Below are 25,074 nucleotides of genomic sequence, written 5' to 3'. Positions count from 1 at the left end.
TAGGTTATCGCACCTGGTTAAACATTGTTTATTTTTAATGTACTTAACAAAACTGTTCCTTTGATAAAATTTCACATGGTTTTGAATTTCATGAAGTTTAGACATCCTTTTCATTTTTACTTATAATGTGCTGTGTTGTTTTAGATAGATAGCGCTTCTTAGTAAGCCACTTTTTGAAATTCCTGCATTAGTAAACAGAGAGGAATGGAAACAGTCCTGGTTTAAATAAGACAGTCCTGGTGTTTTGGTGAAGCATCTTGACTTCAGTATCACAACCTCAGAAATGCCTTTGGGTCTGGTGCCTGTTATAAAAGAACCTGATGCCAGGGAACTGCTCTTGGCCTTCCGCTGCCCGATTCTGATACTCAGATCCCTGGCTTGCAGTTCTCCCCAGCATTTGAGGTCACACTGAAGACCCTTCAATTCTTTGTTTACATCCACTCCACTTGTCAGGAACTAGAGCCAGTTAAGAGTGCTGTGCAGCAAGAACCACTCGTATAATTAAACTCTTAATTTCAAGTATGGCTTTTTTTTGATTATAGAGTTGAGTGCTGCTTGTAAAAATTCAGGCAGCCTGGAAAACCATAAAACATACAATCTCACCACTCAGAGATAGTAAAAATGAGATATTTTCAACTTTCTAAACAATTTTGGGATGAAGAACATATGCACAGCATGACACTGTTATGGTACACAATTTAGCAGTTTGAATATATATATCTGTTCACAAGGGTATGAAAGCATCACCACAGTTTTAGAACATTTTCATCACATCAGAAAGAAACCCTGTACCTTTACAGCATCACTCATCCCACCTTTATGCCCCCAATTCCTCCATATCTTTGAAATCTCATAAATCTTTTTTTTAAAAACAGATGATGGACTGAGAAACATGTTAAGACTTGTCTGTGAAACCTAGCGTGGATGAAGTATCCACAGTTTGTCAGCCATTGGCAATTCTTATATTTGCTTTGAAGTTGGAGGGAGAATTTATAAGGAATAAAAGAAGATGAAAACTAGATTGTACAAAGCCTTCAAAAGCTTACCCAAAGTATATATTAGTAAGTATATATATTGTGAATGATTTACAAAGGTTAATCTTGACTTTTAATCTAATTTTCCCATGAATTTAAATACTCACGTGCACGGTTTTTCCAAAACTTAATTAAAAATTAGAAAAGTTCTATGTGTAAGGTGCCACTTTTCCACGTTGCTGTATCAATGCATGTTGCTGTATTCTAAGCTCCCTAAGTTTTCTTTTGTTAGAAATACAAATGCTGTATAAAGACAGCATTTGAAAATGCTTTCAGAATGCTGCATTTAAAAATGCCTTCCTTGCGTGTTGGTGCCCTTGGAGTGGCTACTGTCTACAGTGTCGCCGTCTTACATGGGCACTGGGTAAAGTCCTAGATGCTCCACTTCCACTTGAGCTCTCTGTTATTGTGTCTGCTCAAGTAGTGGAAGAAGGTTAGACTGCTAGTTCCTGCACCCGCATAGGAGTCCTTGAAGAAGTGCTCGGCCTCTGGCTCAGCTCTGTCCTCTCCAGCCATTCAGGGAATGAACAAGTGGTTGCAAGATCTCCCTCTGTCTCCTGTCTCTCTTCCAAAATTATTATTTGTTTTCATTTGAAAGGCAGAGTTAGAGAGGAGAGGCAGAGTCACAAGGGAGATTCCATTTACTGCTTCACCCCCCAAATAGTTGGGCCAGTCCAAAACCAAGAGCTTCATTCAATCTCCCACGTGGGTGCCAGGGAGCCTAAGACTTGGGCCATCTTGCATTACTTTCCCAGGCACATTAGCAGGGACTAGCTAGATAGGAAATAGAGCAGCTAGGACTTGAACTAGCATGAATTAGCACCGACATGGGATGTCTGGCCTCCCTAAATTTTTTTTTATAATGCCTCTGTTTGGAATCTGGTTTACTGCTTTTGATTCTAATGTCTTCCAGTGAAGTGCCCAGCGATATGGTTGGTACTGGCTGTTTGTTTTTTCTCTACAATTCACACTATCACTGTAGTGTTGCCTTCTAATCTGGATACTTCCAAACACAAACAGATTTGCTTTGCCTCTGTCAAAAATGTTCATAGCAGAGGTTTTCAAGTAAGGTGGGAGTACCAGAAAGCCTTCAGGAAGGTCACAATGTGGACACCACTAATCTGGATCCTGTTGTACTCAGTCACTCATCAGACCAGTTTAGAGAGTGTAAAAGTCAAACCCACATATAAACCAACTCATTTTCTCATTTAGTCCTGGGATGGGGATAATACTGAAATGGGTGGCATTCTCTTTTCAAATTGCACTGGGAGTAGCTGCTAATAGTGGAAACCTCTAATGTTAAAAGCATGAGAGTGCTAAGTGTCTTCTGTAGTCATTACAGAGTAATAAAGTGCAGTAATGCTGATCAAATCATAGTAATTGCTGTTTTCCACCACTAACTTCTTGCCTACGATTTTAAACACCTGATTGTACAGATAGTTCAAGGTGGGGAAGCTGGAAGGATGGCAGTTGGTCGGTCCGCATACTACGTTAGCGATAACTGAACAGGCAGGACAGACTACTTTAAGATCAGGGCAGCTGGTGCACTTTTATTTCTCTAATAGTTTAGTATGAGGGTTAAAGTTTATATTGTTAATGTTTTAACCTCTTTAGTTGATGCTTTCTTTGGGGGACTACTCTGTATTGATTTGGTAACTTAGGGATGTCCTTTCCTGGCTAAAATGTAAGATACATGGAGCACATGCACTAGTCCTAAGAAACTCAAACACCTTGCAACTGATTTTACCCAACCTAGAGGATAAACATTCTTTCTCATTTTCTCCCCTTTTCCCGTGTGTGAGGAAAGAGTTAAATTGATATCACTGCTAAGCAGAAAGTGCCTCGTGCATGGGATGGAATGAATAATTTAGTATGTTCGGGAAATGCAAACTGCAGTAGAATTCAAGCAAGCTTATCAGAACTTAGATCAATATTTTACTTGATAATACGAAGTGAAAGTCAGTGGGAAGAAAATGCTTAGAGATACCAAAGCTGTAACGTTGCTTAATAGTTTCAGTTATGAGAGAGATTGGAATTTCTGAATTGAAAATGTTTTGTCTTGCGCAGTAATGATGGTTTACCTGCATTCTGACAATAGTCAGATGACTTTCTGCCAACGAGATTGGTAATGGGATGTGGCAGTTTCTTTGCTGTCAGAGACGAGATGATTTCTCAGGTTTTTCTTGTAAGTTTTTTAAATTGTCCCTTTTTTTTTCTCTTGAAACATGGATTTAAGAAACTGAAAGGTAAAACTTGAAGTCTAGCCATGTCTCTGTTTAGTAAACGTTTTATGAAATTAGGCTACAAACATTGAGAAGATAGATTTTTTAAAAGCAATTTAAGTTTAAGTTATAATCATGGAGATTTTTCTAATTGTTTATTTTGGAATGATCTCAGCTTGGGAGACATTTCGTATGTATGCCTGTGGTATTTATCTCATGTTCATTGTTGTTAACATTGTGCATGCGACTTAATAAATGGATGGGGTGGTTGGAGTTACTTGGCAAAGATTGACATTTATTAGACTTATTTATGTTTGCAGATATCTGCTCTATGTATTATTTTTAAAGCAAGACTTAATAGTATTAAGTTGTTAAATATTTCTAATAAAATTATTTTGATTACTTAAGACTTACTTCACATGTATTTCAATATAAATTGGTTGGGTTCGATTCTACTGAAATTTTTTAGTTAGTATGAGTGGTACTATTTTAAATACAGTTTCAGGGGAAAGCTAAGAAATTGTCTTGTTTGCCTTTATGTGATTTTTCTTAAGCCAGAATATTTTTAACCCATTAACTGTTTCTTGGTTAATATAGATGAAAAAAAAATTTTTTTCTGGTGCTGGAAAGAATTTCTTTAGGATTTTACAGAAAGTTATTGATGTAAAGTTTTTTTTTATAAAATTGGTAATAAATAAATTATATTTTATATATTTTTTTGCCATCTCAATTTTAATTGTCACTTTGGTTTTAGGTTAGTAATCCCTTTTCATAAATTATCTTCTCGTTTTTTGAATGTGGAGAATTTGCTTCATTGATAACAAGCTAAATTTTAAGTAGCCTAAATAAATAGCTATTTGTGGTCACTTGTTTTTAGTAAGATATTTTGTCAAGTTTGTATATGTATTAAGGAAAAATAGAACTAATAAAATGTGACTTGCTAATATATAATATCTTTTTTTCAAAGTGCAAGACAGATATACCAATACTTTATTCAATAAATATAAAACCCCTCAAAATTGTAGGAGGCTGTTTACAGCATCTATGGGCTTGTCCGGAGTAGAAGTGAGTTAATCTTCTGCATATCCCACAAACTGTTTTTCAGATATGGTTCTCCTGCAAAAGGGTAGATTTTATGAAATTGACCTTAATGGCCATAGAACTTAATTTCTCTGTCTCATCTACATAAACTTTTAAAATATGTAACCCTAAGATGCAGATTATAGTCTTTGATTGTTTAACTACAGAAATTATTAAAAATAGAAGTGCATCATTCTATGGCTTTTTATAGGGTTTTTCCATGATTGCATTCACAAAATTTTAAGAACTAATGTTTAAGAAGATACGTTTTTATTAAATTGCAGAGCTTCCAGGATGAGGATCTAGATAGGACGTATGTATAAACACATTTTGAACATTTCAAAGCACCTTTTAGTTTGTGTGAAGTTCTTCAGATGGCCCCATTGTCCTTTGAAGCTTCTAACACCAAGGTGTCTGTTGCAGCCCAGAGCAAGGTTACTGCTACCCAGGACAGCACTAATTTGCGATGTATTTTCTGTGGTAAGCAACATTATGTTTACATTACTTTTTCAAGCTGTGGTACATACTTTCTTGCACATTTCCATAACTTTTGTTTCCTTAGGCCATAGTCTGGTTTGTGGCATTTGGGATATACAGCGAGCTATTTTTTTTATGTTGTGGTATTTGTTGTGGTTCATGTAGGTGATGGGTCAGCTTTTGAGTTGGCTTGTTAGTGAGATTTAATTAGAATTAGGATTGTAAAGCTATTTTTGTCCACTATACTCAGTACAGATGAGAAGAGGTTTTATTCATTTTTCAACTATTTTGTTTGGGAGCAAGCTGCATTTAGAATATGAGGGAAAAATTAAAATTCATCTAAATATGGTTTGAGGAATGTAACTTACTCGGAGGGAACATTTGCTTAACCTGAGTTGATTTTAGGTGCATGTTGTGAGGCATTTGTGACCTATTGCTTGCTTTGATGGGTTGATTTCTTACTGACGGCCTCCTTTGCTCAGTGGGATACATATATTTGGCTTATTGAATATAGGTTTACAGAGTTTTTTTTTTACTCTTATATGTACTTGTGTGCACATGTATTATTTGCATGGATGAACTAGCTGTGTGACTTACAAATTATAATTATCAAATTATAATCAGATGTTTGTGCATATCCCTGCTCTCACATAAGGAGATACATATATTAGCTATATATATGATATAGAGATTGGGGGTTACCGTGTACAAATTTGTTTTAGACTCCCTTGTTTCTGAAACTCAATTTTTAAAAAAGATCTATTTATTTTTATTACAAAGTCAGATAGAGAGGTAGATCTGCTGTCTGATGATTCACTCCCCAAGTGAGCGCAATGGCCGGTGCTGTGCTGATCCAGAGCCAGGAGCCAGGAACTTCCTCCAGGTCTCCCACATGGGTACAGGATCCCAAAGCATTGGGCCATTCTTGACTGCTTTCTCAGTCCACAAGCCAGGGAGCTGGATGGGAAGTAGAACTGCCGGGACTAGAACCAGCGCCCATGTGGGATCCTGGCACATTCAAGGAGAGAACTTTAGCCGCTAGCCCATGGCACCAGGCCCGTGAAACTCAATTTTGAAAACCTAAGTGCTAAAAGTGAGTTTTAATTATTGGACGGCCCTCCCCCAAGTCATTTTGAATGCATATGTGCCCTTTTCACCCATGTATTTCTTGACTATATTAGTTCATGAGAGAAAACTTGAATTTTATATAAGTAGTTCAGCTGCATGTGTGTGATTGAAAATTTTTCATGTGATTCCTCAGAATTACTGAATTTCTTTATAAAGAGAATTACTATATAAAATGTATATACTTATTGGGATAGGAAAAAAGAATCATTTGTCGAAAAGACTAAGTTGTTTCTTTCTCACCTGAAATTTCATTTCAGGATTGCCCCAAGAGCCTGTTGTTTGGCCTTCTGTTAAGTCCCTACTGAGTCCTAGATTTCCATAGATAAACATTGTTTACTCATTGACTTTTGTTTCTGATTTTACTGCCTCCTCCTGGGGGTTCTTCCAGGCCATCTTTTGAACCAGCCATGAATGGTTATTGATATTTGTGTTATTAGGGCTCCCAGCTCATTTTGGAAACCTACTTAATACTCTGTTAATGTACTTTTCTACTGAATATGTTGAGGTCCACATGCCAAATAATGGTTTACCCAATTTCAGAGAAAGGATTGATTTGACCCTAACCATGTTGAATTTTCAAAGGTGTAAAAATGTGTGTGTAAAAGTAGATTTCTCCCCATTATTTTACTGTGTACAAGCAATATAATTACCACTTTGTTAAGTTTAAACTTGACTGTATTGTGTATAGTAGTGCCTGTTTGTCTTTTAGTCTTGTGTTTATTATATAGTCTGTGAATAAGTGTGAAAGAGCTGTGAAAAATAAAGTGTGACAGTGAAATGTGATTTAATCCAAACTCAGTGTTGAAGGCAGGACTGAAATGCCATATCTAATTTAGAGATTCTCATTTCCTTCATTATAGGATACTAGATCAGTAACAATTTTTTTTTTTATTAGAACAATTCAGAAACTTTGCTGTATATCTTTTCTGCTTGCCAGGACAAAGTAAGATCAACTATTGATTGTCTTTGGCTGTGCTAATGAGACAGGGGGAAAACTAATTCTGAAACGGCAGTTCTTCAGGATAACATAGTAGAACAAAGTAGGTTCACTCGTTTCTTAGCCTTGATTATTTCATCTCTCTTTTTTTCCCCCAAGAGCTGTTAATGACCACTTACTTGATGCTTATAAACACTTAACATTTGCTCACCAAAATGGTTATTGGCAGTGTCTACTTTGTATTTTATGAAAACACAAATGCCCACCTAGAACTATGATCTGTGAAGTCAGAGTTAAGGTCTAGAAAATAGAGCAGCAACTGGTTAGTAGTTGCTGCTTATGTTGTGTATGGTGCCTTTGGTATTTCTTACCAGTTGTATAATACCTGTTAAGATGTTTGACGGGAAGAAAATGTGTATTTATGTACCAGAACCTCATAGTTTATCTGAAACTCTAATAATATGTTTATACTTTTTAAGTACACATAAATTTCAGTGTACTAGTTATTGCAGTGTGTTTGACCATACTGATGAAGAAAAATAAACAACACACCTGAATTAAAATAGTTGTGAGAAAATGCCAAGGGGAAGGATTCTCTTCCTTCTCCCCATTGATGAAGTTTCTGGAAAGGCAAGTGGTCCATGTGACGAGGAAGCTGTGAGAATTGTTCCTGGATCAAAATTTTCCTTTCTTAAAAGTCATCCCTGAGATTTCTCAACTATATAGGCGTTAACTGTAGTAGATTATTTTTATGGTTATGGTATGAGCCACAGCATTTTCCCCATATTTCCCATATTTTAAAGACCTCTTTTTTGGATAGGTCTGCCAAACAAGCTTACTAAAAGACAAAAAAAATTTTTTTGGTTTTTTGAATTACTTGAAACCCTTGTTTTTTAAAAGCTAATAAAATCAGTAGGACTGCATTGAAACGGTGACATCCTTTTCTTGAGTTTATACATTCTTGAGTTAAAACTTAGATTTAGTGGGCGAATCACCATAGTAACATTACTGTTGAGATATTATAGTTGTCCTAGTTGTGACTGGTCAACGTCCTTCCTTGAGATGGATGGCAAATTGTGCTAACACTGACATACAGGTATTTCATTTTTAAATAGCTTGAGGTTTGCCATTATATACTCATGTATTTTTTAAAAATTAGTTAAACCATAGTGGCCTTATGAGTTACCCATGCTTGCTTTTAATAGTTTTGGATAAGTATAAATTTAGATATACAGAGTACATTTCCCAAATACTTTATCCTTGCTCCCATTCACCCTTCCACTTTATGTGTCCCTGTTCTTCTGCCACAAGAGATCTTTTTTCTAAAAAATATTGAACATCAATGTATGATCTTAATAGGAACTGTCTGTTGTTTTTATAACATTATGTTAATTTGCCAAAGAAGGAATTCTAGGCTGTTCATTAAATAATAGTAATATATTTTCATTTACTCATTTATCTGTGTATTTAATTTTGATTTTAAAAACATGTTTTTGTTTTGGGATTAACATATTATATTTTTTTGATTCTCAAAATAGACTTTAGAAATTTTAATGAAATATATAAGTGCAGTTGTTATCTAATTTGTCTTTAGAGGACAAATTAAGTGATTATTGTAAAGAATGTTGGTAAGGATATAGGGAAAAAGTTAGTAGGTAAGTTCAGATTAAATTATTTCCATGTTTCTACACTTAGTATATACCAGTTCTGTATTATATCTTAATGAACCTTTCCTTCTAATTGTGAAATTTACTCCACTATCATAAAAATATTTTGTGCTGTTAGCTCATAGATTGCAAAAATTTGCTCCAGTTTTAAAACAAAAAATTTACTTTTATATTAGTACCTGCACACTTTTCTACTAGGAGCATTTGCTGGCACTAAAATTCAGTACTGTGTGTGTGTAGTCATATTCTCCAGAGTAGAAGATATCTACTATTTATTGTGTTTTTGCTGAATTGGATTTCAAGCTTATTGTTTTTCTAGTCTTAGACGTTGTGTACTAAGTCTAATTTAGTGACAGATTGCGTTTTTTGTGTCGACACTAAGATGATTCAATCTAGTGGCCTAGAATTCTGTGTAAGATGCTAGAAATTAGTCTGCATTATACATGATGTGTGGGAGTGAGTGATCATTAATTTTTTGTGACAGAACTAAGTTGGTGTGAATGCTGGGCTTTTTTTTCCCCCTCCTTTTCTTCCCCAAATGCAGTATTTTTAAGATCATCTGTATTACATAAAAATTCAATAAGTGGGTTAATTATTGTGGAAGTTGAGCAAATGTTTGTTTTCCCCAGCTGAGTACAGTTGTTAAGATAAGTAGTTTAATTACTGTATGAAAGTTTAGCAAATGCTTGTTTCCACCAGTCAATGCCAGGCCAGTAGACAAAAATGGCAGCTTAACTTGGTCAAGTTTGATAAATGCAGTAGCATACATCAGTCTAGTAATAAGGTTCTCATGCTCTCTCTCTCCTGTTTTTCATTTCCAGTGTTCTATTTAGGTGAGTTTTTGAATTCTGATTTTTCATTTAAGTTCTTCCTTTCCACTTCATGAATAATTATCCCAAAGAGAATGTCTCATTGTCTTAGAAAATGTCAAGCTTAGGTGCCTCTTCAGATGCTCATTGAACACTTGTTTTACTCAAGCTCTTCATATATAAATGTTTATTTTTCCTTTTATTGTTAATGTTTTCCATTTGTTTCAAATAAGGCTTCTGGAGATGATGGCAGCATTATGTTGCAGTCTTTCATTTGCTGTGTGTTATGTAAAGCTTATCTTTTATTTTGCTAGACAAAAAGGAGACATTTGTAAATATGTGATGATTTTATGTTTTTCTCATGACTTTATCTCCTCCATCCAGCTAGATATAAAGATAATGTTCATCTGTAATATTTTCCTCCCTTTATAGGGCCAACATTGCCTAGACAAAATTCACAACTACCTGCCCAAGTTCAAAATGGCCCATCCCAAGAAGAAATGGAAATTCAAAGAAGGTAAATTAGTGAGTTATTATTTACGCTTTTTCTTAAGAAGAGCAAATTGTGAAGCTACTAACGTTGAAAGCAGATTCTGTCTTGTTAGCTGCTTGAAAGTTAAGACTGCTAAATGACTTGATAATTCTTAGGCTGGACACAGTTGTAAAAACATTTTCTAACTTTTTGAAAACATCGTTCTTAAACATTTAAAATAGTTGAGGTTAGTTTAACAGCATATGAAGTGTTTACACTTCATGTATTCTTATTTTTATAATAGTTACATATAATGTAATATATAATTATACTAACATAAATTATAGTATATGATAGCAGTGTGTTGACAGTTTGACTTCCACATGTCTTAGTTATTTAACTAGAAAGTTGACGTAGCTTTTGTTGGTTCACAAGGCATTGGTCTCGATATTATCTTAGGGTTTAGTAGTAAAATATGCAGTTCTGTTTGTGATTGAGGGCTGGTTGAATTGAGGTGCACATATTCATTACACCAAAACAGAAATACATTTGAAGTTATGATAGAGCCTCATTTAGTTTTAGTTTTGTCTTGTTTTCCCTGAATTGGCAGTCCAAATGATAAACTGGTTTGCAGCAGAATAGTTTTGATAAGATTCAGGTCCATTACATAGCTAAAATTAAGCTCTTCAGAGTGAGTGATTTTTTTGAGAGGCTGAAGTTGCTTTTAATCATTAGTAGGTCACCCTTGTTTTGTTCTGTATGGTTCATAATCATTGTTTAGATGGGCCATTATAGGCATATAGATCAATTTTCCCAGTTGAAGCATTGGCTCCATTTGCATTTCTCATATAAAAATGTCTTACTACATGCATCATGTTCTCCTGACAATTGGGAAAAGAGATTTCTTGTTATGATTTAATTATCTGCTTTGGAGTATATCTGCTAGGCTCACTATCATTTCCCCAAATTAATTTTGTTTGTCCTACAGAGCTTACATACACATGAATTCTATGAGATCATTCTAGAAATGGCCTCAAAATTTGGTAAAAATCCATACACTCTTCTAAATGATACTATAATAGATATAAATAAAATTGTTTCTGTAGAAATAAGACAAGTTTAAAAGATATAATTTTGGTATTATGTTGATAGTTTTGAAGAAAAAGCAGAATACTAAGTTAGAAACTACAAAAATGATTGTCTTATGCACACATACAAAAATAATAATGAATAATGATCTTAGTAGTATTGATAGTAACCCAGTTGCAGATAACAGTAGGAACCAAGAGGCAGAAACACACTGGATATTGTGGCAATATAAAATGGACAAGCAAACCATTGTTCACGTAGTTGCTGGAGGCCAGCTGGAGGCCAGTGGAAACACAAATGACCCCTATCTAGGGTTGCTTCTGATTAAAAGGTCACAAATGATACTTCAGTACCCGCAGGGCTATCGGAAATGCTCAGCTTGCAGTTTTAGTTGGAATTGGATATTGAGTTTTCACTAATTGCTATTAAAACCCCATATCTATTTTTTTAATTGATTACATTGCATTATATGACACAGTTTTATAGGCACTGGGATTCCCCCCACCCCTCTCCAAACCCTCCCCCCATGGTGGATTCCTCCACCTTGTTGCATTACCACAGTTCAGAGTCAGTTGAGATTCTTTCATTGCAAGCATCTACCGGGCATAAAGTCCGGCATCCTATTGTCCAGGTAAGTTCAACGTTTTCTTGGGGAGACCATCTCTGGTCTGAAGGTAGAGCCGGCAGAGTATCATCCCGTTCAATTAAAAGCCCCTACATTACATCAGTAACAATTTATAATGTTATGGAATTAGTTGACATGGTATTGAGTAACCAGTATGTTAAAAGAGAAAAAAAATGCAAATTCTGAACCACATCCTGTGACTTCTACATTGACATTTCAATTATTAGTTTATATACAACCGGGTTCTATACACCTTAAAATGGCTACAGATTACTATTCAACTGTCTCATGTCTATTTTAATTTTAGTATTTAGCAGTTTATAGCGTTGAAGCATGATTTTGCTGAACCTGGCTGTTTTTCGGGTAGTCTAACTCTATAACTCTAACAAGACATATGCCAACAGTTTAGGTGAACAGTTTTAGGAGGGGTGTGCAGAGAAATCTTCAATACCCCAGTGAGGAGTAACTAATCTCTGTGTCCCACCTAGTAAAGTATGTGTGAATCTATGCTGACCGTTTCCTGTCTGATTCTAAGCTTTGCTTGTTGTTCTCTATCTATTCTAGTTTTTTTGTAAAACCCCATATCTAATCTCGATTGTTTCTACTATTAAAGTGCTAGCAGCCAGTAGTTATCTGTATCTGGGGTTCTTTGTTCTAAAGAGTGTGGGAATGGTTTATTTTAAATTTGGTTTGTTGTGTGCATTACTTGTTTTCTTGAAGACTTCAGTCATCTTGAAGAATGAAACTCAAACTTCTAAAAGCAATTGTGATTTTTTTTTTTTTTAAGATTTATTCATTTTATTACAGCCAGATATACAGAGAGGAGGAGAGACAGAGAGGAAGATCTTCCATCCGATGATTCACTCCCCAAGGGAGCCGCAACGGGCCAGTGCACGCCGATCCGAAGCCGGGAACCTGGAACCTCTTCCCGGTTTCCCACGTGGGTGCAGTGTCCCAATGCATTGGGCCGTCCTCGACTGCTTTCCCAGGCCACAAGCAGGGAGCTGGATGGGAAGTGGAGCTGCCAGGATTAGAACCGGCGCCCATATGGGATCCTGGGGCTTTCAAGGCGAGGACTTTAGCCACTAGGCCACGCCGCCGGGCCCGAGCAATTGTGATTTTTAAAAATTGTTTTCTAGGGCTGGAGTTGTACTGTGGCAGGTTAGGATTCCTGCATCACATATCAAAATACTAGTTTAAGTCCCAACAGCTCTGCTTCTGATTCAACTCACACACATAGGAAAGCAGCAGATTATAGCTGGGTCGTTAGTTCCCAGCCTGCCATCTGGGAGACCTAGATGGAATTGCTCATTCTCTGGCTTCCGTCTAGTCCAGCCCTGACTGTATCCCTACAATGACCTGGAGGCCAAAGGTAAGAACACGGTCAGTTGAGCTGGCTCCACTGCCTCCCTGGTTCTGCATTAGCAGAAAGGTAGGATCGGGAGCCAGAGCTGGGTTGAGCCTGGTGTTTGATAAGGAGTACAGTCAGGCATCTTAACTGTTAGACTACTGCATGAAGTTTCTCCCTTAGTTTTTGTGTGCGTGGCGGTGGGGAAAGGGAGGGTTAAGATTGATTTATTTAAATTGGAAAGGCAGATTTACAGAGAGAAAGATCTTCCATATGCTGCTCACTCTCCAAATGGCCGCAATGGCCAGAGCTGAGCCAGTCCAAAGCCAGGAGCCAGGAAGCTCCTCCATATCTCCCACGTGGGTGCAGGGCCATCCTCCACTACTTTACCAAGCCACAATGAGATGTGGAGCAGCAGGGACAAGAACTGGCTTTGGGCCCCTGAAGTTTTCTCTGAACAGTAACCTCTGTACTGATTGCTTCCGTGTTTCCAGCTGGTGTCATGGAGCCTTTTGAAACTGGGTGAAGTGGTAGACTGTACCTCTCTGCCATCTAGTCCCTAATCATTCAGATATATATGTAATTACATATAGAAGCTTGATACCATTTCAAAGGATCACACAGCACTGAAATCCCAGCAGTGGATCTTCAGTGAGAATTTCTGTTGTGGAGCTTCATCTGTTTGAATATCCTACTGCTGCCTCTGTTAATTGCTTAAGGTTTCACCTTTAATGTGCAGTTTTCTACTTATTATTTAGTTACTTATTTGAAAGGCAAAATGATGGAAGGAGGGAAGGAGAGAGAGATCTTCTAGCCACCGGTTCACTCCTCAGATGTCCACAGCAGCTGAGGCTGAGGCCGAGCTGAAACCAGGATGCTAGAACTGCAGCCTGATCTTCCGGTGGGCGGCAGGGGCTTAGGTGCTTCAGCCCTTGTGTGCTACCTTCACCAGCACGTTAGCAGGCAGTTTCATCAAGAAGCATAGTAGTCCAGACTCCAACCACACTCCAATAGGGAATGTAAAATGTCCCAGGAGGCAGCCTAACAAACTTCACAACAATGCCTACCACATCAAGTGCACTTTTTTTTTAGTACTTTATTACAGCTGGATTAATTTTTCTTACACTTTTTTTTTATATAGCAAAGAAAATGCTGAGGAATACAAAGGAACACAAAGTGGTGATTAAAAAAAATACTGCTGCATGATGATGTCTTTCCCATCATTCTGATTCTTAGAATTCGTCACATTAAACCGTTTTTACTTTTAACACTTCTGATGACTTCATCCAGACTCTAAAGGAATATGTCCATGTTTGTATTTCCCTGATTAATCAAGTAACAGTTGGTTTCTGTTAACTTGTTGCATGAAAAAAAAAAGTATTAACCTTGCCAGTGAGTGGCTGGTTTAGTTCTGTCAATGTTTTGACCACTGACTGGCCTGCAGCTTCCTTGGTGTCTCTTAATGGCTCCGTTGGAGCAGGGCAGGGGTGGTGCACTCTACTGCTTTATAGATTCCTCCCACTTCAGTAAACCCATCACCTTTCTTTCACTTTTTTTTTTTTGAAGATTTGTTTTATTTTTATTCCAAGGTCAGATATACAGAGAGCAGGAGAGACAGAGAGGAAGATCTTCCATCTGATGATTCACTCCCCAAGTGAGCACAACGGCTGGTGCTGCGCCAGTCCAAAGCCAGGAGCCAGGAACTTCCTCTAGATCTCCCACATGGGTGCAGGGTCCCAAGGCTTTGGGCCGTCCTCGACTGCTTTCCCAGGCTACAAGCAGGGAGCTGGATGGGAAGTGGAGCTGCCAGAACTAGAACCGGTGCCCATATGGGATCCTGGCATGTTCAAAGCCACTAGGCCTCCATGCTGGGTTCCCTTCTTTCACTTCCAAGGTTTATACATTTTCAGTCTCCATAAAGCAGTCACTTAATCTTTGTAGATGATTTTACCCCCCACTTTCAAGAGTCTTAAGAGTTTTCACAAAGATGTGACTGACTCGGGCTTGGTGCGGTGGCCTAATGACTTAAGATCTTGCTGGGATCCTGTGTGGGTGCCAGTTCTAATCCCATCTAATCTAAACAAGCAGAGAGAAAGAACCTCCATAGCTGGTTCGTTCCCCAAGTGGCCACAGTGGCCAGAGCTGAGCTGATCCAGAGCTAGGAGCCTCTTCTAGGTCTCCCACATGACCGCAGGGTCCCAGGGCTTTGGAACATCCTCTAGTGCTCACCCAGGCCTGAAGCAGGGAGCTAGATCAGAAATGAGGCAGCTGGAACATGGGATCCTGTTGCGCACAAGACGAGGATTTAGCCACTGAGTCATTGTGCCAGGTCCCAGTTGCTGCACTTTCTATCCAGTTCTATGTTAATGGTCCGAGAAGGTAGTGAATGAGGGCTGAAGTCCCTGGCTCCTGTATCCGGACCAGCCCAGCTTTAGCCTTTGTGGCTATTTGGGGCATGAACCAGTGGATGTAAGATGTCTATCTCTAATCTCTAACTCTTTCAAATAAAAGCTAAAAGTATGCCTTTAAAAAGTTCAGGTGCATTAAAATAATTATATAAAGTTACTTTCAGACTGTATAAAATATTAAATGTAAATGAATTTTAGACTTTTTAGACTTGGTTCCAAACCCCAAATACCTCATTATGTGTGTGTATATTCTGAAATCTGACACACTTCTCGGCCCAGCTTTTCAAAATAGGAATTCTCAACTTGGGTAATGCAAACTAAGTGTGATTTTAAAATCTTCTAAGGACTACATTCTAAAGAAATTTATGCAAACAATTGAAATTACTTTAAAATAAATTGATTTTAGTAACGTTTAATGCTATACGCTGAGCATTTCAATAGGTAATCGGTAGAAAGCCGTAGAGATTTTATGTACTCCTTTTAATGTTCAAAGTCTTTAAGTTCTTGTGTGGAAGGCACGGTTCTGTGTCCTAGTGGCTGAGGTCCTCGCATTGCACACACTGGGATCCCATATGGATGCTGGTTTGTATCCCAGATACTTGATTTCCCTTCCAGCTCCCTGCTTGAGGCCTGGGAAAACAGTTGAGGACAGCCCAAAGCCTGGGATGCTGCACCCGCATGGCAGACCCAAAAGGGCCTCCTGGCTTCTGGCGTCAGATTGGCTCAGCTCTGGACATCATGGCCACTTGTGGAGTGAACTAGTAGATGGAAGATATCTCTCTCTGTCTCTGTCTGACTTTTTAATAAAAATAAGTGCATCTTTAGAAAAAAGAAAGTTGTGTGGAGTTTTGAAAAAATTGTACTGTTTCATTTGGCAGGCAGTGAGACTAAAACATATTTTAAACTGTATATTTTAGTTTCTCAACAATAACCCTTGACTAGTAGCTGGCTGTTGAAGTAAATATATAGCAGAATAGCTCAAGAATAGAGATGACTTCTCAGCCTAGCTAGCTAAAAACATTTTTGTTAGTGTTGCTTGTTAGAAACATGAGTGCTATAGAGGTGCTGCTTGGCCTTTAACAGAAGCACCAGACTGTGGGGTGGATCGGAGGTGTAATGGGCACAGTGGGAGGGGATGTGTGTGTATACCAGCTAAAAAGAGGGATTCAGGGCAAGTTTGCTCTGTTGGTCCCTTTCCCTTGCTCAGCTCCCAGGCACTGGCAGTCAGACCTGTAACTCCAGGCAAGAATCTGTTTAAGATTCCTCCTCTTTGGGACTAGAGATATTGGTACCCAACGTCCCTGCCAGTGAAGTTGATTTACTTAGCTTTTAATCAGCCTTTGTGTACTATTTATTGATATGAGTGACGTGGACAGCCAAGGATCTTCTGGCCTTTGAGGATAGCTTCTGTAATGTGAAGCAAACAATTGACATTTTATGCAATTCAGAAATACACTAAAGTAGCTTTTAGAGAACTAAGAAAATACTTTTAAAAAATTGTTTTGCAGCTTCTGAGAACCATAAGAACCACTCAAGAAACACCCCTGAAAGACTCTTCCCCACATTGGGGTCTCTAAGGTATCATCAAATGACTGTCCCCCATTCCTGGGTGCTGATAACAAAGAGTGGCTTCCTCCTTCTCCTCCCCTGCAGACACATAGGAAAATATAGCTGAAATGTTTGTCCCACCCACCTTCCTCCGTACCTGATCCTTCCTACCCTAATCAGAGGCCCACGTGGGCATGCATCCCTTTCAACTATGTAAACAATACTAAAAATAAACTAACTTAAAAAATAAATTTAAAAATTAAAAACTTGCTTTTAATATTCATTTTTCTTTTTATTTAGAGAGGGATCTTCCGTCTACTGATTGCTCTCAAAATGGCCTCAATAGCTCAGACTCAGCCAGACCAGCGCTAGGAGCCAGTATTTCCGTCTGGGTCTCCTGTGGTTGACAGGGCCCCAAGTATCTGCCGTCCCCCACTGTTATTTCAGGCACATTAGCAGAAATCTGGCTTGGAAGTAGAGCGTCCGGAATACTAATCTGCACTGTAACACTGGATGCAGGAGTTACAACTGGCAGTGTAACTTGCTGCACCATGGCATTGGCCCCAAGATTTAATTTGTGAAGTAAAATTGGTGCTGATTAAAAAAATGATTTAGTGACTAAGAATATTTTTTTAAAGATTCATTTATTTTTATTGGAAAGTCAGATATACAGAGAGGAGGAAGGACACAAAGGATGATCTTCTGTCTAATCCGCTGATTCACTCCCCAAATGGCTGCAAAGTCTGAAGCTGAGCTAATAGTAAGCCAGGAGCTTCCTCTGGGCCTCCCATGCAGGTGCAGGGTTCTAAGGCTTTGGCTGTCCTCGACTTCCTTCCCAGGCTGCAAGCGGGGAGCTGGATTAGCAGCAGGGCTGCCAGGATTAGAACCAACACCCATATGGGATCCCGGTGCTTACAAGGTGAGGACTTTGGCCGCTGGGCTACCATGCTGGACCCTAAGAATATGTTTTTAAGAATAGCATTAATACAAAACAACATTCACAAAGTAAGATTTAGGAAATTGCTGTGCCATTAGTTATGAAACAAATGTTATATGAGAAATAATAATGTAAGGTCATATTAGGAGGTCTGACATACATGTAACATAAAATGGGAGGAAATTGAACTGACACTGTAAACTAAGATAGTTTGATGGAACCCAGTGAACTTGGTCTTCTAGGTTGGGGCCTGCTACGTTTTCTGTAAAGGACCAGAAAGAAGCTATCTTAGCTTTGTGGGCTATAACGTGTGTATGGCATTTGCTCCACTCTCCTTCTGTAGCTTGCAGTGAATAATTCATATATGAATGGCAAATAAAAAGGATCTCAGAAGGAAGGGGACAGGGAAGCTGCAGATTCTCCAAAGAAACTCAGTTTTTCCAATCAAAACTTCTTTTGCATGATTTCCTGTGAAGCTGTTTGAAAAGATGTTTGTTAAAATGAGAGTGAACTATGAGTTATGAAAGCCTGGAGAATCACCTCTGTGGATATGCAACACCTGTTGATTTGTGCTGGGCTAGGCTGCAACACCCATCAGTTCTCAAGAGAGGTGAAACTAATGGCAGAAGTGACCAGGAAGCTGCATCCACTGGTATGTGCATTGGCTGGTCAGATGGTGGACTGAACCTGAACCTGCACTAGCTGGCACACACAGGAGTCAAATCTGAGGTTACCTCAGGTGAGGTTCTTAGGACTCCCCAACTAGACCACAGGGCTCAAACCCCAGCCACAGGGAAGATCACTACATATGTGGTCTGATCATGGAGTGCATGCATTGGGACTGTCCTCCTCAGTTGATGATGCCTGTGCAGTGGACAGCATGTCTAGATGCACACAGAGGTCGTGACAGCCAGCTCATGAAGTACCTTCTCAGAGGTAAAAGCAGAATAGGTTGGACCAGTTGCCTAGCCAAACTTTGCGACATGTTCTTGGCCCTGTGAATGTACTGAGGTGGACTTGATCAACCAATATGCCTTGGACAGATTTTCTCAATCCTGGTGCCTCAGGGTTGCCAATGTCTCAGAACTGTCAAAACTACACTCAATCTTAGCCAAAAGGCCAGGAAGCAATAGAACTCTCAAAACTACTCAAGTAACACCCTTGGAACACTTTCCCATAACAAGGTCTCTAAGGTGCCATTAGATAACTGTCCCCCATCCCCAGGTGCTGATGTAATTTGACAGCAAGGAATGGCTAGCCCCTTTCCTATTTTCCTGCTATGGACACGGGGATCGGGGAGGGGACTGAAACTTTTGTCCCACCTGCCTTCCTTCATAACTTAAGACCCTCCCCAGCATAATCAGAAACCCACAGGAGTGTGTATCCTTCTCAACTATATAAACAGAGAAAGAGAGATAAACCAACGACTCCCAGTATGACTTAGGTGGAACAGGACTCAGGGAGCAGTATTTCCAATTGGAGCCCGTGGGTCTGGGATGAAGAAGTCCACGATTAGTGTGCTTGGTCATATCAGGAAGGTTTGCAGTTCCAGTGAGGAGCTTGGGGCAAAATAGGAGAAGCTTAACAGACCAAGAGTTGTATAATAAAGAAATTGTTCTAGAAAGTGAATGTTACAGGCAGTAAACAATAGAAGTGAATATGAATTTATGTATAGTGGTGTTGTGATTTTATTGAGAGAATGGAAAAGCAGAGATCTAGGGGACAGGCATTGATGTAGTCAGAAGTCAATAAGTAACATCTAAATCTGGAAAAGGATGAAACAATTGCTGTAACCACGAGACTGTTGAAAAATTAAATATCATGAGAATGGGATACGGTGAGGGTTGGTAAGAGGATTACCATTTTGTTAAATGCCTTGTAATATCACTTGACTTAAGTATAATTTTAATCCATGAAGTTTAGTTGATTGATGTTTATACTTTAAATATTAAATCTTACTATCCTTTACCTTGACTATAGTAGCATAGTGATAGCTTAGTTTTCCTGTATATGTCATTTATTAAATCAGTTTTTTGTTCCTGTTCACATTATTACTATTTGGCTTCCATGGCTATGATGGAAAAATATATTCTAAGAAATATGAGTCAGTCCTGTATTAGTCTCAACATAGAGTTTCATTTAGTTAACATCTATAAATAGTTTACAAATCACCACTGCTACCTGAAAGCTATAAAAGAGGAGTCGTAATCCCAGTGGAACCCAGGGACTGAAGCAATGAGAGTGTACAGACCTTCAGGTTGCCTTCAGAGGCACGATGGACCAAAAGTTGACCGCCTCCTTTTGTAAGTATTCACTCCAGAGCTTTGTGCGATACCAAGAAGGTTAATAGTGTGCATTTTTCACTTGTTTATTTTCTTGAAATCCTTTCAATTTACAATCCATGCCAATATCTGGGTAATTTTATTTTCTAACAGATGTCTGTAATAGCAATGTTACCAACTGTTATCAACTCAGAACAATTTCTTAGTTTCCTCTCTTCAACTATATCAAAAGTATAATCTTTATTTACCTAGCATTGCAAGGCCAGATAAAAGATATTTTGAAATTTTGTTATTTGTATTTTACTTGCTTCATAAGTCTTTGAATTAGTTTTATATATGTATGAAAGTTAGATATACAGAGAGGAGGAGAAACAGAAAGATCTTCTGTCCGATGATTCACTCCCCAAGTGGCCGCAACAGCTGGAACTTAGCCAATCTGAAGCCAGGAATCTGGAGCCTCTTCTGGATCTCCCACATGGGTGCGTGCAGGGTCCCACGGCTTCAGGCCATGCTCGACTGCCTTGCCAGGCCACAAGCAGGGAGCTGGATGGGAAGCGGTGCTGCCAGAATTAGAACCGGTGCCCATATGGAATCATGGCTCTTGCAAAGCAAAGACTTTAACTGGGAGACTACTGTGCCGGGCCCATATTTATGTATGTTTGAGAGAGAGAAATAAAGTGTTTTGGTGATAGAAAGAAATACCTGCTTTGGTGACTTTGATAGCACTGATTTGTACTATAATTGCTTCTAAAAGGAGTCTTTATCATTTTCAGAAACATTTGAATTATTGTAAATTGCATATCCTAACTAAAAAGTTACAGTGGTCTGTCAAAAGTTTTCCGTGGTTGAAAACTATTTCACTGGTAGTTCAGAAAAATATTCAGAGAGTTTCTGTTTGTGACCGAAGCAAACAGTCCATCGTAGACAAAACCTTTTCAGCAGGAGGAGCCACATGCTTTTCCGCTAGGCAGATTTGCAATGATAATTCTGAAAAATGTGAAGTATGTGCATTTAGGAATTTCCCTAGAAGGTGCAAAATGTCGTGTTTTAGACATGAAAACATGAAAGTCTACTTTAAAAACCGTCCGTTTTAGGGGAAATCATTCCTGTGCCTAATGATTTGTAAGCTAGAGGTTTTCTTCTTGATATGCTTTTTTGTGAGATAATGTTTTGATGGGCATCATTTCATTGAATAGGCTAAAAATCAGCCCAAGATGCTCAACACTTTCCTTTGAAACCAAAAATCTTGCCAACGAATAAACTGCCTCTTTGAGCCATTATATGAATGAACTTGAAAATATTGTCTGGTGTGTTCTTTTTCATGTATCTGTGGGCACTATCTTTTATAGGCTAAAAGCCCTAGAAAACTATACCTTCCTGGGTCACTATACCCTGCTGTCAACACCATTCAGTGATTCTTCCGGAGTTATCTCACCCCTCACTTGTTCCTTCTGTCTCTGAGTTTAACTTTGTGTTGTTGATTGTTGTTAAAGGTTTTGTATTGCTTAGAAAATCAGCCATTGACTTGGGGGTAAGAAAATTAAGAACAGGAGTAATAAAAAATTAATCTAGCATAGAATGCCGTATGGCTCATCTGTGAGCAATATGTGTGTTATTGTTTTAATAATGAAAACCCTGAATGTTGATCTCACCAGAAATCACCATTCTCTCATGACCGTATTGAGAAGAGCTTGTTTGTGGGAACGGAATTGTGAGCCGTCTCTCAGAGAGTAGTTATCTAAGTTAAAACGTTGCTTGATTATTAAAATAAGAAAAAAGTTAAAACAAGAAACAGCTTGAAAGTAGGGAAATAAGGATGTATAGTTGCAGCAATGAGCTGTTGTCTCTTGCAAGTTTTTGAAATATGTACTTGTATTTGATACCAATAAAAAGGTGACATCCAAATGTGAAAAGACTTAAAAACTAGAATGTTTTCATTGATTTTCTTGGTGTAGCTAGGTGCTTTAATTCCTTTCTTTGCCTCAGCTTCTGCATTCAAATAGATTCTAATTAGAGTTGTAGGGGTGTATCATTTGCCCTTTGGGCTCAACATACTACGTACAGAGTTGTGTTAAACATAACCATTAGTTTTTGACACATGTTATATGTTTAAAATTTAACATTGGCCACAGCTTAGTTTATTCATCTGATGCGGGATGTTAGAAGGGGGAGGAAGGTTTAGAGGTGACTTTTCTCTAGTTTACTATTAAAAACCTTCTTCTGAATATATCAGATTTCTTGCCACCATCTGTGCCATCATCACATTATCATTCAAGAACATGGACAGCTAGTGTTTCTCAGACAGTGTAGTGAAGGCGGGACTGCATCCTGAAGATCTGGTCTTGTTAGTTATGGTCTGTGTCTTTAACGGCTATTGGGCGAAGTGCTTCCAATGGCTGCTTCTGCTGTTATCTTTCTTTTTTACTTTTTTTTTTACTTTTTTTTTATTAATTATTATGCATTATGTGACAGTTTCATAGGCTCTGGGAATCCCCCCACCCCTCCCCACGCCCCGAGCCCAAGAAGCAAATCTGCTGTTATCTTTCCAGAGGAGGTGGTGTGTTTCTGAGCAGGGAGAAGGATTGACTTACTTGTCAGGAGGACTGGGAAAGGAACTTGTGATGTATTATCTTGTTTAATTGTCACCACAGTGGTATACTGAATACAGATGTGAAAGGAAGAGACCATTGTTTGAAAGGTAGAGTTAACTGATACATTCTTGCAAAGATAATACAGAACTATCCCTGCCACCAGTATGGGAAACCTAGATGAAGCTTCTGCCTGGCCCAGCAGTGGCTGCTGGGGCCATCTGGGAAGTGAACCAGCAGGTGGAAGATCACTTTTTGTCTCTCCCTCTTTCTCTGTAAAACTGATTTTCAATTAAGTAGATTAAAAAAAAAATCTTGTGGAATCTCAGTCTTTCTGCTTTGCAAGTCTATATGTTCACAGTAACCATCCTTTTCAGCATTGTCTTTCTACACATATTTCATAGCATTGTGGGGAGGATTGAGTGACATAATACATAGACTCCTCTAACAACACCTGGGACATAACCAGCAGGTGAGAGATATGCTGATAATTAGTAATTGGAAATTTCAAATTTTATCTTTTGAAATGCCTTTAAAAAAAACTGGTTGAGAGAGAACTCAGAGATTAAGATACACATATGCTGCTGTATTTATAGTAATATTAGAGTAACTCAGGTCCTTCCATAGGAGATTATGTAAACTGTGGGCAGCTCAACAAGGTAGATTTACCTGCTCATGGAAATAAAGATCCCAACTTGCCTTAGGAAACTGTCACAGCACATTCAGGGGAAGAAAAGAAAGCGAGATTTGAGTAGAAAAGGAATATGACTCCATTTTGTTTGTTAAAGTTTATGTGTGTATTTTAACATGTGTGGGGAAGTCTTCAGCCTCAAGGCCATGTAAGGCAACAATAGGTGGGAATTGAAATTCAGCAAGTCTACAGAAGGCAAATTTTTAAGCTAATAATTGTGTGTGGTCCATGAATAATGTCCGTTCCAATGATCCTTGGTTCCCATATGTGGTCTAGGTTTATGTGTATGTGGAGTCCAAAGAAGATTGATTGAAACTGTGTGTGGAAATCCATGCATTATTTTTTCATAAGTACTTCACAGCAAAGTAAAGTTTTTACTTAAAAGTTTATTTTTCTTACTTGTATCTTTTTTATTTAGCATTTTGTTTCTTGAGCCATTGCTGTAGCCCAAAACTATATGTTCTGAAATTGTAGCATATTACTTACATGATTAAAATCGATGTTACATTTTAGGAATTAGAGTACACTTTCTTGGGTTTTTTTTCATTAAATGATTAATAACTTGGTTATTCAAGTGTTGTGTCATTTGAAAGAGTCACTTATGTGACATTTTATTCATAAAAAGTACAAGTGAAACTAGATACTAGTTGGTGTAATGTGCTGAAGCATTCAGCCAGCATGATGCTAATAAGAGAAATTCTTTTCCTTTGTGCAAAGCTAAGTCATCTCTGTGAGGTAGCCTTCCCTCGTGAGGGAGGAGAGGTGTAGATTGCATGTTCTGTGCTGCTTTCGTTTGAATCAGAAATGAAGTTCACTGAGGCTTATTGTGAGAAGAAAGGCTTTTTAATGATGGACAGCCATTGATGTGGTTTCTTAATTCCAGGCAACTACAGGAGCAGCAAAGACAGAAGGAGCTGGAACGGGAAAGGCTGGAGAGAGAAAGAATGGAGCGGGAAAGGTTGGAGAGAGAGAGGTTAGAAAGAGAAAGGCTAGAGCGAGAGCGACTGGAGCAAGAGCAACTGGAGAGAGAGAGACAAGAACGGGAGCGGCAGGAGCGGCTAGAGCGGGAGAGGCTGGAGCGCCTGGAGCGGGAGCGGCAGGAGCAGCTGGAGCGGCAGGAGCAGCTGGAGTGGGAGCGGGAGCGTGAGCGCAGAGTCTCCAGTGCTGGTAAGGAGTGCCTCGCTCTCCTGGGTGTGAGTGGCAGTGTTGGCAGCCTTCTAGTAGAATATTTCACACTTGAGATAGTACTTGGGCATTAGGCAGTATGTCCCAAGTTGGGAAACGTATGCAGCACTGACTGCTTTATCGTTTCTTTTTATTTCTCTCTGTATTGCCTTTATTGCTTGGAGAGTTAAAGAAAACTCTTAGAAATTTTTATTCTGTGTTCTGGTTTTCTAATTCCCTACATGTGGGCGATAGTGTGTGTTTATGTGGAATTTTTATGTTGGATGAACTCGGAATATATTTCCCTCATGAAATTGCTTAAATTATCTTAAATAGCAAATGTAGTAGTAAAGTGTCATTCAGCAAGAAATTTGCCTCATTGTGATCTGCAGTTTTTTGAGGGGGAATTGAAACAGCAGATCAAAAAAAACTCTTCAAAAATTAACAGTTTACATTTTCCAGTATTTTGGAAATCACTAAGTTTTATGGAATTTTTGGAAAAGCATAAAGATTAAGATATGTCTGAAATGTTGGTATTTTAACATTCACTAAAATTAAGATTAATTAG

At 38.5% G+C, this 25,074-nt stretch overlaps 1 protein-coding gene across 13 annotated transcripts in view; it reads left to right on the top strand.

Moving 5' to 3' along the window:
• The window catches only part of ENAH (ENAH actin regulator), a 139,060-nt gene that overhangs the window by 95,342 nt on the left and 18,644 nt on the right, over window positions 1-25,074 (top strand). For 6 of the 13 annotated variants that reach the window (XM_058669246.1, XM_058669245.1, XM_058669248.1 and 3 more), the window contains exons 4-6: window positions 4,760-4,816; window positions 9,787-9,871; window positions 24,226-24,509. In XM_058669246.1, coding sequence (XP_058525229.1) covers window positions 4,760-4,816; window positions 9,787-9,871; window positions 24,226-24,509 — 426 coding nt within the window. Of the gene's footprint in view, window positions 1-3,152; window positions 3,220-4,759; window positions 4,817-9,786; window positions 9,872-24,225; window positions 24,510-25,074 lie in introns of those variants that run through there. The other 7 variants (XM_058669247.1, XM_058669249.1, XM_058669256.1 and 4 more) reach the window with 2 other exon arrangements.

The sequence above is a fragment of the Ochotona princeps genome, chromosome 10 (genome assembly GCF_030435755.1).
Source record: "Ochotona princeps isolate mOchPri1 chromosome 10, mOchPri1.hap1, whole genome shotgun sequence".
Classification (NCBI taxonomy): Eukaryota; Metazoa; Chordata; class Mammalia; order Lagomorpha; family Ochotonidae; genus Ochotona; species Ochotona princeps.
Note: the sequence above shows the minus strand (reverse complement) of the source record. Positions and strands in the feature narration are given on the sequence as shown.